General features: G+C 48.9%; 1 protein-coding gene across 6 annotated transcripts in view; it reads right to left on the bottom strand.

Annotated features, from left to right (window-relative positions):
- The window catches only part of LOC102939157 (tubulin-specific chaperone cofactor E-like protein), a 98,180-nt gene that overhangs the window by 12,309 nt on the left and 68,976 nt on the right, over window positions 1–16,895 (bottom strand). For all 6 annotated transcript variants that reach the window (XR_005222878.2, XM_037882211.2, XM_037882209.2 and 3 more), the window contains 5 exons: window positions 11,953–12,152; window positions 5,771–6,154; window positions 4,581–4,867; window positions 2,409–2,689; window positions 735–845 (listed from right to left, as the gene is read on the bottom strand). Coding sequence is in view for 5 of the 6 variants with exons in the window: in XM_037882211.2 (XP_037738139.1) it covers window positions 735–845; window positions 2,409–2,689; window positions 4,581–4,867; window positions 5,771–6,154; window positions 11,953–12,152 (1,263 nt within the window). In the remaining variant the exon portion in view is untranslated. The remainder of the gene's footprint in view (window positions 1–734; window positions 846–2,408; window positions 2,690–4,580; window positions 4,868–5,770; window positions 6,155–11,952; window positions 12,153–16,895) is intronic.

Genomic DNA, 16,895 nt, shown 5'->3' on the forward strand with positions numbered 1-16,895 from the left:
CACACTAACATGTTGTGTCTCGGTAGTATTATCTGGTTTTGTAATGTCCAGTTTTGCAACTTTGACAAGTTGTAAAATTGCATCATTCCATAATTTTATTGGAAATCGCATGAAGCACGCAATATTTGGAAACATATATGAGCTGTAAAGTCATTTACCTTTTTGTACTTTTCATTGTCAGTTTCTTTATGAAAATCAATAAAAATCACCAAAAAATCTCCATTTTTACCGGTGGGACCAGATTTTAGATGCGAGCTGACATGTTGGGAGTTACAAATCAACCCAACAACACCTTGCTCTTCTACAGCACATTCCATTTGAAGATCTCATAACGCTTGCCGAACATTAGCGACTTTAGGCTCGCAACACCTATGTGAAGCAGTTATCATTAGCCCTATTTTACAGATTGGGAAACTGAAGCATGGGGAAGTGACTTGCCCAGGGTCACAATGCAAATCAGTGGCAGGGACATGAGTAGAACCAAGGAGCCTTGACAACCAAGTCTTGGTGCTTTAATCACATGAACACCTTTCCTCCCTAGTGTACTGTAGCTCCACTGGATTTGAGGTTGGAAGTTTGTGTGGGTCTGAGTGGGAAGTGGTTGCTGAAGGAGTTGGCTTATCTGTGTCCCATATAAATACGTAAGGCCCATTTTTAACTTAGTTAAAAACACGAGAGCCAACGTTGCAATTAGCCTCCTGAGACGCCGAGTGGATGCATGTGGGGTCACTCACTGTTTCCGTAGGGTGGAGGTTCGATACAACCGCACAACTCCCCTCCGTTGTCAAGCTCACAGCTTCTGTTGGGACAGTCGGCCCCCACACAGGGATCTTCAACCACTCCTGCTAAAAAGGAAAAGACAGACGAAGACAACAACTTTATTTTCAGACCAGTACCCAGACAATTCTTTATTACCCCACTAAACCCCTGCAGTGTTGCTAACTCCAGCAATTTTATCTCATGCTATTTGATGTGTTTTTAAAGCCCCAGCTCCTGAAGTGATGTGAATACATGAGAATATCAGCTTTCCATTTTTAAAAAAGTGAGTTTCTAGCCCTCCTGGTTGCAGAGAAAAGCTTGAAAGCATAAAATGAGTCTGACCTAAAGGCTCAGGAACTAGAAGTCTAAGGTACCCACCATATTATTTTTAAATGAATGTCTAGTTTTTTTTAAAAAAATCTCATGATTATTAAGCCAATCTCATGATTTCTTGGGGCTGGAGTTGTGATTTTATGAGTACTTGAGGTTAACAATGCTGCCCTCAAAGTCCTTACTCAGGCGAGGACTGGACTGGCATCAGACTCCCACTGAGTCTGGAGAAAGTGAAGTTCCCACAGCATGGACCGATATTAATAAACAATTTATTCAGCCTGGGCTTCTGGGTACTTTACAAACAAAGCATCAACCCAGACTATTTGGATCATTTACCACCTACCCCTAGAACACCAGCGGAAGAACATCTCCAATATGTCCTTAGCCCTAGGTCAGGCAAATGCTTGCCACAGCCAGTATACTTTGGAGGTGAGCATGATCCAGTTGGGGTGGACTACTAGGGGGAGCATGTTGCTTAGTTGAGGAGCCTCCAGAGACAGTGTCTTGTCTTTAGAGCTGGTTGGAGAATAAAATCTGCCCTGCCCCTGCACCCCGTGAAAATGTCCACTTTTCAGCAAAAACTTGACAACCAAAATATTTGTACTCCAAAATGTTATCTATGTGCCTCATGGGAGTTGTAGTTCAGGTACCTCATGCTCCCTTTCTCCTCTGTAGGCCAGGCTCCCTGGTCAGACTACATCTCCCATGATGCACCACGGTCTCCTCCTCATGTTGGTGAGAGGTTGCATCACAGTAGTCCTGGTCATGGTGCATCATGGGAGATGTAGTCTAGCTGGGGAGCACAGACCACAGAGGAGAAAGAGGACATGAAGAAACCAACCTACAGCTCCCATGAGGTACTGCAGCAGGATATCTGAATAAAAAGATTTTGGTTTTCAGGCGTTCAGTTTCTCAGTGACACATTGAAATTCTCCACAGAAAGCATGCACGCTTTGTGAAAAATATTAAGCTTATCCAAAACTCAGTTTTCTGTTAAAAAACAAAAACAAAACAGTTTAGATGAAAAATTTTTGACCAACAATATTTATCTCCGCTCCTCAATCGAGGGCGAGCTACCACAGAAGTCCCTCTGCTGACTCAGCAGCCACGGTAGCACATCGGGATGGAGGTCGCCTCTAAGGTAGCCAGGTTCCAAACGATCTAGGGGACCTATCGCTAATTGCTCTGGCTCCCATCTCTCTGCATTAGCCTCTCGCTGATTGAGCCTGCAGTCCGGCTGGATACAGAGGATGGTGCTCCTAAGCGATAGGCGCTATGGGCCAGGGAACGGAACAGGGTTAGAATAGTGCTCTTACAGCAATTCTCCTTCTCTATCCACTCGGTGCTGAGGATCCCAAAGGAGCGGCAGGCCTCCCCGTAGGCGGCGAGAGAGCCGCAGAGCTGGAACTTCTTGAGGTTGTAGCAGCCGTCGAGGAAGCAGGACTCGTAGAAGGGAAGGGGATCCAGCAACCCGTAGCAGGGCTGGAAGAAGCCTTTCATGTCCGTCAGCTTGAGGCAGTAGCCATCGCTCTGCAGCTTCTGGATCTGCACGTTGTCGCAGGCAGCGGCGTACTGGGAGTACTGGAGCTCGTTACAGCTGGGAGCGAGAGATTAACGAAGGACATCAGCCTGGAATCATGTGAAACAACCAGTCCCTAAATCCTCTCCTGAGGTGAGGCCACAGACAAATAGACCGCTCAGGTCACCTTGTTCTTTCCTCATTATTACCCCCCTGTCCCCTCCCATGTATTTCCTAGTTCTTTTCACCTCTCATTATGAGACCCTCATGAATCCAGGGTGAAATTCATCCCTGTGCAGAAGGCCAGTACAAGGGCTATGGGCCACTTAAATCCCATGCCAGCCAGAGATCCAAGTGGGCCGTAGTCCTTGGGCTGGCCCCTTTGAAGATTAGATTCCTCCGTAATCTTTGGTAAGCATCTCTTCACATACGAGGCCGGGTTTTTACAGGACTGGCCTCTCTTTCCATGTACAAGATTTGCATCTTCATTGCTTGCATCCATAATTCCTGGTGGGTGGGATTTGGAAATGTGCTTAAGCGATCTAGGAACCCAAGCACCATTGACTGATTTAGGTACTTTTCCCATCTTGCCCTCTTTGGCTAGGAGTTTCAAAGGAATCTAAGGGTACCCAAATCCTATTGAACTTTAGCAGCAGTTGAGTGCCTAACTCCCTTAGGCTATTTAGAAAAGCCCAGCCTTAATTCCTCCTGCTTCCACAGCTAACTCTCTGACTTGCACCTCCAATCAGGTACGTAGTTATCACCACCTAAATGGTAGACTCTGTGCTCGCCATTAGCCATATGTGCAAGTACCACGGGCAGAACTTTGGCAGGTGCAGATTAGTTGGGCAGAGGGAGCCTTTGAAAATCTGGCCTGCTACTGGCACACCTAAAACTCCCGCTAACTTCTGCAGAAGTTTTGACTGTGTAGCCCATGCCCTCTGTCCCCCTTTAATGTCATCAGGGACTCCGAGAGGTCAATGAGCCTGTTCAGCCGTGGCTAACAGAGCCGGGTCTTTTGGTTCAGGCAGTTGCGACACATGTTCTAAGATGCAGAGATCTCAGGTTCAATCCCCACTGCCAACCACCCACTCCAAGGGGGCAGCAAAGTAAGTGGTGGCCCGCACAGGGATTTGAGCTGGGGAGATCTCTGCAGTTTAGGACAAGCTATGTATAGAGGTTGACGTGCCGACTGCAGTGCACCACTAGAAGTGCAGGTTAGGGCCCAGGACATAGGTTCAAAACTGACCTCCAAGTAGGTAAGGCCAATAAGTCTTATCTCTATTCACACCAAGGCTCCTTTACCCCATTTTGGCAGTGTAAAGGAGCCCTAAAGTGGGTGTATATGTAATTTACCCGCACGTTAAGGTCCCTTTGCACAAGCAGAGTGGAGTGATATGGCCTTAGTGTAAATGATCCTATAGGGTTTAGGAATTGTCTTTTTGTCATATGTTCGTACAGCAACTAGCACAATGGGCTCTGGCTCCTAAGTGCTATGGCAAGGCAAATGAACAACACTAATGAGGGTAGGGTGACCGAACAGCAAGTGTGAAAAATCAGGACAGGGGTGGGGGATAATAGGTACCTACATAAGACAAAGCCTTGAAAATCGGGACGTCTGGTCACCCTAAATGAGGGTTAAACCAACAGGGTTCTATAGAAATTACTCTACAAACCAAGAGAAATGAAGAGCAAATGATCTCATTTCTATAGGTGATTTGAGCCCTCCTATGGGATTCTACAGGGGGATAGAATTCGCTATTAAATTCCATGGCAAGGTTCACACTGCTCCAGATTATTGTTCCCTATTAAATACTGCAGGACTTTTCCTGCAGGGCTTATTCCCCTGCACCGAGCTGTGGATGGGTTCCTGATACACAATGTGGGCGCCCACTGGTGTCAATGGCCAAACACTCACTGACTCCAAGAGGAACCTTGGGCACGTCTACACACAAGGCCCCAGGCTCACCTCTTCTGCATGCCATTGGTTTTCCAGCTCTGGGCCAGAACCACACTGCTGACGACCGGCTTCCCCCTCAGGGTGACGTAATCATCGGTCCGGTCCCCGTTGAAGTTGCCGCACAGGCCACAAACTTTGTTCTGCAGCCGCTCGCTGATGCTTATTTTGATGACGTTGAAGCCGTTGTAGAGGATCTGGATATCCGGGCTGGTGTCGATCACCAAGAAGCCCTCCATGCTGTAGATTTTGGTCGAGAGCCCGGTGACGAAGGGGATGGTCACCTGGGTGCCATTCACCTACTCAAGGGGAGGAGATAATGCTGAAGCCACTCACCTCTCAACACTCCAAGGGACAGACTGAACCTGATAGGCACAGGTCCCCGCAGCGGGCAGCATGGGAAACATCCCTTCATGCTGCCCCTCCCTGCCACCAGCCAGCTCCGTAATGGAGGCAGGGCAAGGCCAGGATCCGTCCTACTCCCTGTCCCTTTTGAAGTCTTCTTAGCATTCTAGGAGGGAGAAGTTCCTGGGACGTGCATTAGATTGTGCCAACCCTTTGCACGGGGTAAGTCAGCTCAGCTCGACGGAGATCGGGAGCTCTTTGAGACAGGGGCCATCTGTCTGGTCAGCACCTAGCCCACAATGGGGTCCTGGGCACGCGGGGCTCACGCAGTACAAATAATCAGTAACCAGAGGCAAACCGTGCTCAAACCCATCACTCACGACAGCTTCCGGGGAGGCAGATCCAGGGAGGAAGCACTGCAAAAACCTTCCCCTTTGATTTACCTCCCTCCTGCCCTAAGGAGAACGACATTCCCAGCCGCCGCCTTCCCCTCCCACAAGCAGAGCTTCCTAGAACCTAAAAAGGGAGATGAGCCAGAGGCTGCATGAACTTCCCTAGAGCCTTTGCTACTGCCAGCTGGTTACCCGGTGTGGAAGGTGCTCAGATACTATGGTGATGGGCTGAGTACAACACCCTAACAGACAGTGAAGTCTGGGGGTGACGGGGATGTTCCTAATGTGGGAAAGGGGTGGCAATTGGCTTTTCCACTTTGGAGAATCCCAACCCAGCCCTGCTTCTTGGTGGCCAGATACTTTCCCTCCTCCCTGTCCCAGTGAGCTCGAGCTCAACCTCGGGGAGTGGCTAGTCCCCTAAGAGTTTCAGGGAGGAGCAGAGGAAACCCATGACCGGCGCTTTACCTTGATGGTGTTCCGGTCGCTGATGAGAATTTGCTCCTCGTTGATGTAGAAATACACCGGGGAGATGAGGGTGAGGTTGGGCGACGACCACTTGTCGAAGCTGATGATCAGCTGGAAGGAGAAGTCGGGGAGCTTCTGGCAGATGGTGGAGAGGACAAAGGCACAGTTGGCCGGGAAGTGGAGGAAGGCGCCGTCGAAGGTGCGGAAGACCCCGCCGCCCGCCGCCAGGCAGTAGGAGCTCTTGGTGCTGAAGCATCCGCGGACGCCGTTGCGGAGGGCGCACTCCTCGTCCGACTTGCACTGCCGCGGGTCGCACTGGACGAGGTTGCGGCGGAAGCAACGGCAGCGCCGGGTGCAGTCGCTGTTCCAGAACAGCTGCTTGGGCTGAAGAAGGGAGCGAGAGGAAAAGCCATTTTACTGGGAACCGACCAATTCAACCATAAGGCACATCACCAGAGCCTCTGGGCTCATGTCAAATTGTGGAGTTCTCTAAACTCTCTCGGCACCGTTGCCCACCCACTGTCCTGGCCAAATCTTATGGAAGGAGTATATATTCGCAGTAGTATTATGGTAATGCCAAGAGGTTCCAGCTGCGATCAGGGGCCTGTTATAGAATCATAGGCCCATAGGGTTAGAAGGGACCGCCCAGGTCCTCTAGTCTAACTCCCTGCCAAGATGCAAGATTGTGCTAGGCGCTGTACATACGCACAGTAAGGGACAACACCCTGAAGAACTGGCAATCTAAACAGGTAGGACAGACAAAGGGTGGGAGGAAGAAAGGATTATTATCCCCACGTTGTACCAGGGGAGCTGAGGCCCGGAGGGATAAGTGACTTGGCCGCGGTCACCCGGGGAGTCTGTGGCAGAGCTGAGATGGGACACGGATTGCACTGTAGGTCAACAGGCCTGGGCTCTGTCAGACCCAGAGAGGTTGAATGCTGGTTGGAGGAGCTCTCTGTTGCCATCTCCTCTGGAGATTTAAATGGCAGCAAGTCAATTTGGACAGCTCAGGCTCAGCTAATCTGAACTGTGGGATAGAACGGACAACACTTCAGCCAGTAGAGGGCAGTGGTAGCACATACATGCTAGCAGCAATGTGGCAATCTCAGATCAGATCATTGATCTAGCCAGCCCAATATCCCACCTCGAGAAGTGGCCAATACCTGATCCTTCCGAGCAAGGTTGAAAAGACAACAACCCTATAATGCCAATAGCACAGCACTGTACACAGGGCAAAGAGTCTTTGCAGAGCCCTGGGGAGGTTCAGCTTATGCCCTAAAGCCTGAAATTTAATTAGCCTTTCGCAGAAGCACAAAACAGTGATTAATCATCATAAAATCAGCCAGCCCTTTGAAAAAGCCCAGCTGCAGGATTGGACGGTATGCAGTGACTTTCAGTAGACAAAAGGGTGACCAATAGATAAAAATAATCCAACTGCACTGAAACCTTTGGAAGCTGCAGAAGTGAGGAAATTTGAAGTTGCCGTTTCCACAGCAACCTTCCCCTCTTTCACTCAAGCTCGCAGTGCTATAAATATCCTATTGACCAACTTTTTGTACTGTTCCAGCAGAACACAAATTGACTTCAGCCCCTGTATCAGATTCATAGAACAATTGGACGTACGGGCTTGCTTTGCTTCTGATAAGAATGTAGGCACCACGGTTTTTGAAGGAGAAAAACAGCCCCCCGTGGGAGTATGGATGAAGACAACTACTAAACAAGCCAGTCTTTTCAAGAAGCATCCTGCATTGGGATGATGTTTTTTTGCTTTAACGAGAGATGTGTTAAATCTTCTCTAGAGACAGATTTTCAAAGGGTGGAATCCTCTCATGAGCCCACAACTTTCACTCACGCGCACGTACTTTTGGGCACCATCATCTGTGTATGTGGACTGTTGCTTTGGGCTAAATTCCATCACCCTTGCATGCAAAGAATGGAATCTATCACCCTGACATGCAGATAAGCTTGCAAAAAGCACATGCAAAATTGGGTGATGGTAAGCATTTAGAAAGGTAAGAACTGAGACAGAATTGTGACACTTCTGAAAAGCCAGGACTGAAGAGTCCAGTTTTCAAATGTGGGCTCTGTCACTACACTCTAGTCTACAGAAAATAATGTCAACGGGTACAGTTATCGTGTGAATCCCCCTAGTGGAGGTAGCGGAGTTTCCACAGGCACCAATGTGCTTTACCAGTTTAACTGTGTCTACACTGGGGCTTTTGCTGGTATAAAAATTTCAGGGGGTGGGGGGAATCATCCCTCTAACCAACACTACTATGCTGTCAGAGGTTTCTAGACCTGGCCTTGAACAGTTGAGTACACCCCAGCTCTAGACATGCAGATCTGCATAGACATGCTCATCTGACACCCCTGAGCCAGTCAACCCCGATCATCAAATTCAGTAAGTTAGTGGCAATGAGGAATCAAACTCAGGAGTCCAGACTCCTGGTCCCCCTTCCCTCAGCTCACAGAACATTTCTTCCCTATACTGCTAAATAAACATAGGGACTAGGTGGGTGAGGGAATATCTTTTATTGGACCATCTTCTGTTGGTGAGAGAGAGACAAGCTTTCAAGCTTACACAGAGCTCATCTCTGTCACCAACAGAAGTTGGTCCAATAAAAGATATTAACTCACCCACCTTGTCTCTCTCATATCCTGGGACTGTCATGGCTACAACAACACTGCATACAAATAACAACATACACATATAGCTTCACTGATCTGACATTTTCAATGGGGAAAAAAATTACCCTGGGGCTAATGTCCACCCATCCAATTGTCCCTCATTTTAGTCCCAAAGTTATGCATGTTCCACGTAAATGGGGTGCCCTCACGCTCTTACTGTTGAAAATTATTTCCAGCAGAAATGCAGAATCGTGGAAATGCGGTGATAGACAGAGTTATTGACATTAATGGAAGGAATCCCACAACATTTTAGCTCTCCTCCAGGTACTGCGTACCCCTCATCTGAGGGCTTTCTGTGCCCAGCATTTGGGTCCGAGCATTTTGAGAGATGCTAACCAACTTCGGTGCCCAATTTATGCCTAAAATAATAAATAACAACAACAACAGGATCGAGTTATAAGCTACTGAAAAACAGTGTGGATTAGAAGCAGGACAGCCGCTGAACCCTACCTATGCCACAGTGGTTCTGCTAGGCATGGCAGCGTTAACTTCCAAGAGCACTAATACTGCCACTTTATTATTGTTATTTGTATACTGTAGTGCCTAGGAGCCCCAGTCAAGAATCACGACCCCTTTGTGCTAGGCGCTGCACAAACACACAACAAATAAAAACATTTTTTGCATCTATAATGAGAACACCGAAGGTTTTTGGTCAATGAACTGTTTCATCCTGCTATCTAACAACATCAAAGCCTTGACTATTGGCACGAGATCCTTCTGTGCCGTTCCAGCAACCTAGACCAGCCTTCTCCTATCTCTCCACTTCATCCTTCTCATTCCATCTCCCTTCTTCCTCTTGATTCTTCTCTTTCCTCTGCTGTTTATTGTTTTAACCCTGTAAAATCCATTATGAGATTCGGGGAGCCTGATTCCCTCCTTTCACTTACACCAGTGTAAATTAGGAGTAAATCCACTGAAGTCAGTAGTGTTGTATGGGTTTAAACAAGGGATAAATCAGCCCCACTGCTACATGCAAATGCTGCTATGCGAATTAAAGTTTCATTGTGTTGTATTTTTACTGCAAGCTAGACTAAGTTTCAGTCTCATTATTAAGAATTTGTCCTTCCATTGCAAGGATTAAGCTGATGAATACTACATAACCTGAAGAACTATATGGCTAAATACATTAAGGTTATTAATTATGCTGGTATCTGTCTCTAGATAACAGCAGGGAAACGTACTCTGCATTCCTGCTTCACAGCGCTGCAGCTAACAGAGGAGAGAAACTCTGTTAAATGGACCCACAAATTATCCTCCAGGAAGATTTCACTGTCCCACAGAGCCGGTAGCAGAGAGCAAAATGGAATTCGCATCTTTACATCCAAAGTTTATTGGAGGCCTGTCCAGTTAGAAGGCAACAAGGGGCAGAAGAAACCATAGCAAATGGAGAGTGTTTCCATTCTCCATCTCTGTTTTGTTCTTATTTAGGGACCATTTAGTATGCAATTCCACAGGCAGCTCAGGGAAGAAAAACTGCATAATTTGCACTGTGCGCACTCAAATTTTACAATTTTTGTTATTTATTTTTTTTGCTGCTTGGCAGAATATAGATGAGGAGAGCTCCTTGAAGACACCCTCGTTTAGATGCAATACCGCCATCTTCCCAGAAGTTGTTAGCTAAGAGCAGCGGACACAGAGGAAAAACACAAGGCACCTGTACAGAAACAAAGGAGGGGAAAGCAGGACTTATATGCACAGTGGGACTGAGTCTCATTTGCATTGTGGCCCCTTTACACCATTATGGCAGCACAAAGGGGTCTTGAAGTGAGCGAAAATTACACTGACGTCCCTTTACTCCGGCACAGTGGCGTGAAGTGGCATCAGACCCAATGGTCCCTTTAAGCTGCGAGCAAGTGCAGGCGCACAGCAATGTGGTAGCTCCCGCACCCCTCATGTGGCCGGGAGCTCAGGCAGCACCCAGGCCTTCCACCTGCCATAACCCGCAGCTGCTCTTCTTGGCACCGGGGACCAGCAGGGAGGAGAGGTAAGGAGAAGAGTGAGAGAGGCAGGGGCTTTGGAGACCCCAGCAGGGGTCCTGCTCTGTCTGTGGGGCCTTCCTGTGGGAAGCCAGGGCAGCAACTCTTGGTGCCATAGGAAGCCTTGAGCCAGCAGGGAAGGGTAAGAAGAGTGGACTAGGGGAAGGGCAGAAGCACCATTTAGGTGGGTGGTGGGAGAGGCTCTTCAGGATCCCATTCCAGGGTGCACAGAGCCCCTGGCATCACCCTGGTGGAGATGCCGATCCCTGCCACTTGCAGGCTGCCAGGGCTAAAATGAGCCCCGGCAGCCCTGCCCAGTGGGAGGAACAGGGGGAGGGGGAACCTGTGCCACCATCCCAGCTGGGGCAGGGGTCCCGGTTCATGCACTCCTCTTCATGCCTGCTCCGGGCTGCAACAGCAATTCCCTCCTGGAGACCCCGGAGTCAGAGGGGAGAGCAGGGCTGGCTGAGGGACAGAGAGGGAAAAACCCTAAAATCCCTTCCCCCAAAAAAACCTCGAGCCAGCGGGGTTATAAGGAGCAGGGTGGGAGGAGACAGCGGCTCCTGGGAGGGGCTGGTGGGGGCTCCCCCTCAAGGGCTGAGGCTCCTGGGAGGAGGAGTGTATAGGGTCTCACGGGGGGAAAGGCATGGCTCTTGGTTTCCTGGTTTTCCAACTTTGTATTCCAAAACTGTGGAGAGTTCATCAGTTCTCAACCCACTGCTATGCGTGCGTGCGTGACCCGGTATATCCATTACTGACACGTCACTTTACAAACACCTTACACTCTTCAATGCCATATTGTGTGAGACCAAAAAAAAAAAAAAGTGAGCTTGCCCAAGGATAGAAATGGAGTTTGCAGCCCACACAGAACAAAGAAAAGTTAGAGGGAACATTGGTCTGGCCGAGGGTAATGTTTTAAAAAGAGAACCCAGACATCTGATCATTTAAGATCTTGGTACTTTTTAGAACATCAGGGTCTGGTAGCCTCAGTGCCTTAGGCCGCTTTCAAAAGAGATTTGGGGCATATCTACACTACAAGTGACTGCATCCACACACTGGCTTTAATCTAGCTAGCACTGGTATCAATAATAGTGTAAACAAGGTAGCACAGGCTTCAACACAGGCTAGCAAGCAACATCCATACCCAGGCTCTCTGGCTGGTGTATGTTATGCTTGCTCGCCCATCCTGAAGCCCGCACCGGCATATTCACATGTCTATTGTTACAAGGCAAGGTCCTAGTGTAAACGGAAAGCTGGCTGTGGGTTGTTTCCGCACGGGCACAGAGTAGCTGCGTGGGTATGCACCCCAGTGTGGATGCGCGGCACTAGTGTAAAAAGTGATTTGCACAGGGGTATGCCCCACTGATACAATTCACTTTTTACACTCGTGCAGCACATCTAACCCTATGTAGCTACATCAGTGGGGGGAGAGGGGGGGACGACCACTCAGCACACACCCGGCCGGACAGAAAAAGAAGGAAAGAAAAGAGGGAAGGTGGAAGACGAGGACGGTCCTACCTCATAATATTTGCCATCTAAGTAGCAGCCGCAGTTGTGGGGAAGGATGCAGCTCTTGCCGTTCAGGACGTAACCAGGGTCACACTGGCACCCTTCCACACAGTAATGGTTACAGTCGCTTTTCAGCCGGATGGCAGCACAGCGGGGCTGGCACACAGTCACACAGCTCTCGTAGTGACTGTTGGGGGGACAGCTGACAGCTGGAATGCAAAGCACAGGGTTTAGCGTGCAGGAGAAAATGGGTAGTCCACCGCTTTGACTGAATTAACAGCCACCCCCACCCCTACCCCACAATGGCACAGTCCAGTAAGCTTAACTCGAGTGTTAATACTAAGCTATAGGGTAAAATGGCAGGTATTCTCATGCCCCCTGACGGGGAGGAAAAGCTACAGTCCAGGTTTGCAGAGGTGAAAGGCTGATACATAGACTCCCTCAGCTATCCAGCCCCCCCACCCCCAACTCCAAGAACTAAAGAGGAGCAAGACTCAGAGGTCGGCCAATGGGCACATCCAAAGATCGCAAAGCACCTTCCTTGCAGGCACTGATTAAGATTCATCCCACCAGGTAAGGCACATTTATCCCAATGTTACTGCTGGGTAAATTCAGGCACAGAGGGGAAGTTGATCAAGGCAAAGAAGAGAACCCAGACAGCTAGTCATTTAAGATCTTGGTACTTTTTAGAATATCAGTGACTGATACCCCAGGGCCCTGAGCCAATTTTGTTCAAATTTCTCAGGCACTGAATTTGCATACAGTGTTTCATCCTCACTTGCTAAAACCAAGGGACTGTGCTGCTGTGCTCTGTTAAGCTGCAATTTATATTCCACCCCAGAAACGGCTGCATTTTACTAGTGTGTGAAATCATCCCGATATTAGATTAGCTCATTCATTTGGGATGGAAGCTGTTGCATTAATGTAAGATGATCGGCATGGTCCTGGGTTATTGTGAACCACACTTAAAACGTTTCCATTTTAACATGAAATCCCCTAAGGCTTCAATGATGGGTTTTGGGCTGGGGAGATGTGGTCTGCCTGTGCCTTAGTCTTTCACCTCTAGAGGGCCAGCTTCAAATCTCAGAATAGGTATGGTTGGCCTCCCATCCTTAGCCCCCATCTGTGCACAGCACAGAGTCCATTTTGAATGGCCAGTGGTCTTTGCCAAGAAAGACCCATAGAGTTATTGCTGGCTATGACTGAAGACTGTTAGTAGAACTACTACGCTATTGTATTCTCGGCCAAGCAAGCGAGCAGCCAGCAAAGCATCCTCACTTAATGTACCACTTAATGTACCACCTTCTTCTCCTCCTCCTCCTTCTCCATGCTTCTCTGGACTCTAGCAGTGCCCAGAAGCCACTACCAAGATCAGGGCTCCATTGGGCAAGGCACCATACACACGCTATGAACCAGTCCCTGCCCTGAAGGCCTTACAAGCTTAAAATATAAGACAGAAGAAGAGGAGGGGAAACAGATGGCCGGAGAGCTAAGGTGACTAGCACAAACTCTCACAACAGGCTAGTGCCAGAACCTGGACTAGAACCCAGGGCCCCTGAGAGTCAGTCCAGCACCTTATCACTAGACTACACTACTTCTCTCCTTTCACCTATCCCCTTAGCTCCCTCTAGTATTCCCACCTATGCATCGCCTCTCCGGACTTCTGCTCTATTCAGTTCACAGATACAGAATGCAAGCCATGGAAGCCAACCCAGGCCCATGCTGTACCTAGCTCCAGCCCGCAGGAGCAAGTCCCTCTGACTCGGGAGCATTACGTTTTAAGTCATGACTTTGCGACTAGAAAGAAGAATAAACCAAATTTAATTTTAAATCTTGTTAGTGATGAAAATTACTTTTTGTCTGATTTGCCAGATGGTCTGTCTGCCGCAGAGGTTTGCAGCTCCATTTACGAGGGAGTTTAATTGAACAATGCATTGTCATCTTATTGACAATAGCAGGCAGCATCATTAGAACAAACACAGGATCTTCCCCTCCTATATAACTAATCAAATTCTTATTTAACAAATGAAGAAGAGCTGCTCTCTTTTGAACTTTGGAGTTAACCCTTCCCCGTCCTGGATTTGCTACGAGGTGCAAGATGCTCTAAACTGTGTGGCTCCTGGTGATTCAATTGTGCTCTACAGGGTTTAAACTGCAGACTTTCAGCACAGATCTTCTATCACTTGAACTAAAGGAGTAGCTCCATTAGCAGGCATCAGTAGTAGGCTGTTATTAATTGGCCCAATCACTAGAGAGGGGAACATGACACACTGTGCCAGTGTGCTACTTCTACATTACAAGTACAGCTGTATAGAGGGAGGCAGCTACAACACACTCATGCCCCTGGTGCAATAAAAGCACCACCTATTTATACAGGCACTTACCACCCCCTCCCTTGGGATGGTATCTGAGTGCCTCACAGTCATTAATGTATTTATCCTCACAGCACTCCTGAGGACAGTATCATCCCCTTTGTACACTGGTGAAACTGAGGCACACAGAGAGTAAGAGACTTGCCCAGGGTCACACAGAGAGTCTGAGGCAGAGCCAGGAATTGAACCCCCATCTTCTGAGTCCTAAGCCATACTTTCTCCATAGATCCATTGGGCAGGGCAGAGGAGAACCTAATCAGGCTGTGCTGAAGCACTTGACTACCCAAGATTTTAGCAGGGTCCAGAGACGACATTAAACCTCAGCCAGGTTCCTTTGCCACTAGAGCCATGCTCTGACTTGGTTGGGGTGCAATTGTGTTGTAAACGGGCTCCCTGACAGCTGTCTTCATAAGATGGACAGGATCTCAAGCCCTGTCCACCATACATTTGAGTCCCCGTACTTAGCCGGTTAGACAGTTCTAGCCTGGGGAGACTGGTTTCCAAAGGGAGCTGAGCCCCTGCAGCTCCCCTTGAAGTGCACCCGCCCTGTGTGTGAGATCCCTGTTGTTAAACCATGCTACAAGGCCCATCTGCAGGCTTTGTAATGTGGTTATCACACAACAGGCTGCTGGCACAGCGCACGCCCACACAGAACATGGTTGAAAGATGGTCCGAAAGCGTGCCAGCGTCTTGTGCTTTCAGCCGGCTCGGGAGCAGGCCCGCGCCCGGGCTCTTGCGCGGCTCCGCCACTGAGTGGAGAGAAACGCAAGCCAACAGCCTGTCTACAAACCCAGTCACGTTGGGGAATCCGATTACAACTCATTTGCCTGCTAACCCGTTTACAGACATGGCTCCGATCTGTAACGCCGGCTGGACCTTACCCAGGAGATGTCTGGTTTAAAGTCTTAGTCTCACCCGGGCTTTAGCCTTTTTTGCAAAACACAGTGAAGGGCTGGCAGGCAGTGCATGTTGGAATCACGGCCCCAACGCTGCAATTGGATCCATGCAGGCAGTTGCTTTTTTACCAAACCCAAGGGCTTCACTGGGGCTCTGCAAGCGCTGGATTGCAGAAGTGGGGCCTGTGTCTGAAACAGGATTTGGTATCACTTCTCATGGTTGTATTTGCAGTGTGGACAGGGCTTAATCCAATGAGGGGCGGTTTGTACGACCCGGCTAACTCAGCTCTCAGGGAAATAAAAACCCTGTTCTCATCCAGATTGGGGAGACCAAACTAGAAAGCTCCTAGCATCAACCACAGCATGCCACCAATCCTAGCACCTGAGTAGATTTGCATACAATACAAACAATAGCCCTCCTGACCGTTACACCCCCCAGGCTCAGGGTTTTCCAACAAGCCTGGAGAAATACCGGAGACAAACTTGTTTCCTGCCAAGTGCTTAGGAAACCTTCAGATTTAGTGACTGCAGGAGGATAATTCATCCTCCTGCAGCTCCATTTCCTTTACGGATCTGTTGATATGAGAGATAATCTCCCGTGACTCTGGTACACATCTCTTTCATGCTGAGTTATTTGTTGAACTATTTTTCTTCCCTGTCTCGTATCGTCAGTTTAATTTTTAATCCATTATTTTTGGTTTTGTCATTATTATGGGGCCTAACCTTGGTTCTTCTCCTTAGGAATCCCCGGAGTGTCAAGGATTCCTCGCCCCCATATTCACCCCCCCCCCCCGCCACGGCAATCATACTCGTCATTAATAACAGTAACATTTGCATAGCGCTTTCCTGCCATGCATCTCAGAACATTCCACAACACTAGGCCACCATGATTCCTGTTCTACAGATGAGAAGTTCTACACAAGGAGGTTCAATGACCTGCCCAAGGTCCCAGAGCAGGTCAGTGACAGAGCTGGAAACAGAATTCAGGTGTCCTGGCTCCCAGTTCTGTTCCCTATCCCCTGGGCAACACTGTCTCATGAGGCTCATCCCTACACAGAGGTGTCTACGATGCTGCTGCCTCTCAGAACTTTGCAGTGCAGCTCCATGTAGCTGCTACGGAGATTACCTTCGCTGCTTGGGTGGGACCTGAACACTGATTCCCTCGCCTTGCCTGGTCACCAGACTTGGGGTGCTAGTGGAAAATGCCAGGCTGACAGTCTGGGAGACTGAGTTCCTCTGATTATGCATGGGTAAAGGGCACTGCTCTGCAGGGATCACTGAGAACTAGCTCAGTCTCCATGGCCCACCCAGTGCCTGCTGCCAAGGTGGCCAACCAGGGGGCCAATTAGCACCAGTAGCAGTGGTGGTTTTGTGTTGCAGACACTTGCTCACTAGGAACTGGGCCAAGGCCACTAAATTCATCTCACGCCGGTCACCCAGAACAGCCATCAGATGGCACCAGTTACAGCCACTGGACTGGATTTGAATCTAGCTCCGTCTACTGTGTATTGCCATTTTCTCACCATATCGTCCCCCTCTCTTTGGAGAGGGAAGCTTTAGTTTTTGCACACAAAAAGACAGACCCTTTGGTGCAAAGCGGCATTGATCTATTGAAGTCGGTGGAGCGACACCAGCTGAGGACCTGGTCCGAAAGCAGACAATCATCCAAGTAATTTACAGGGGC

This window comes from Chelonia mydas, chromosome 22 (genome assembly GCF_015237465.2).
Source record: "Chelonia mydas isolate rCheMyd1 chromosome 22, rCheMyd1.pri.v2, whole genome shotgun sequence".
Classification (NCBI taxonomy): domain Eukaryota; kingdom Metazoa; phylum Chordata; order Testudines; family Cheloniidae; genus Chelonia; species Chelonia mydas.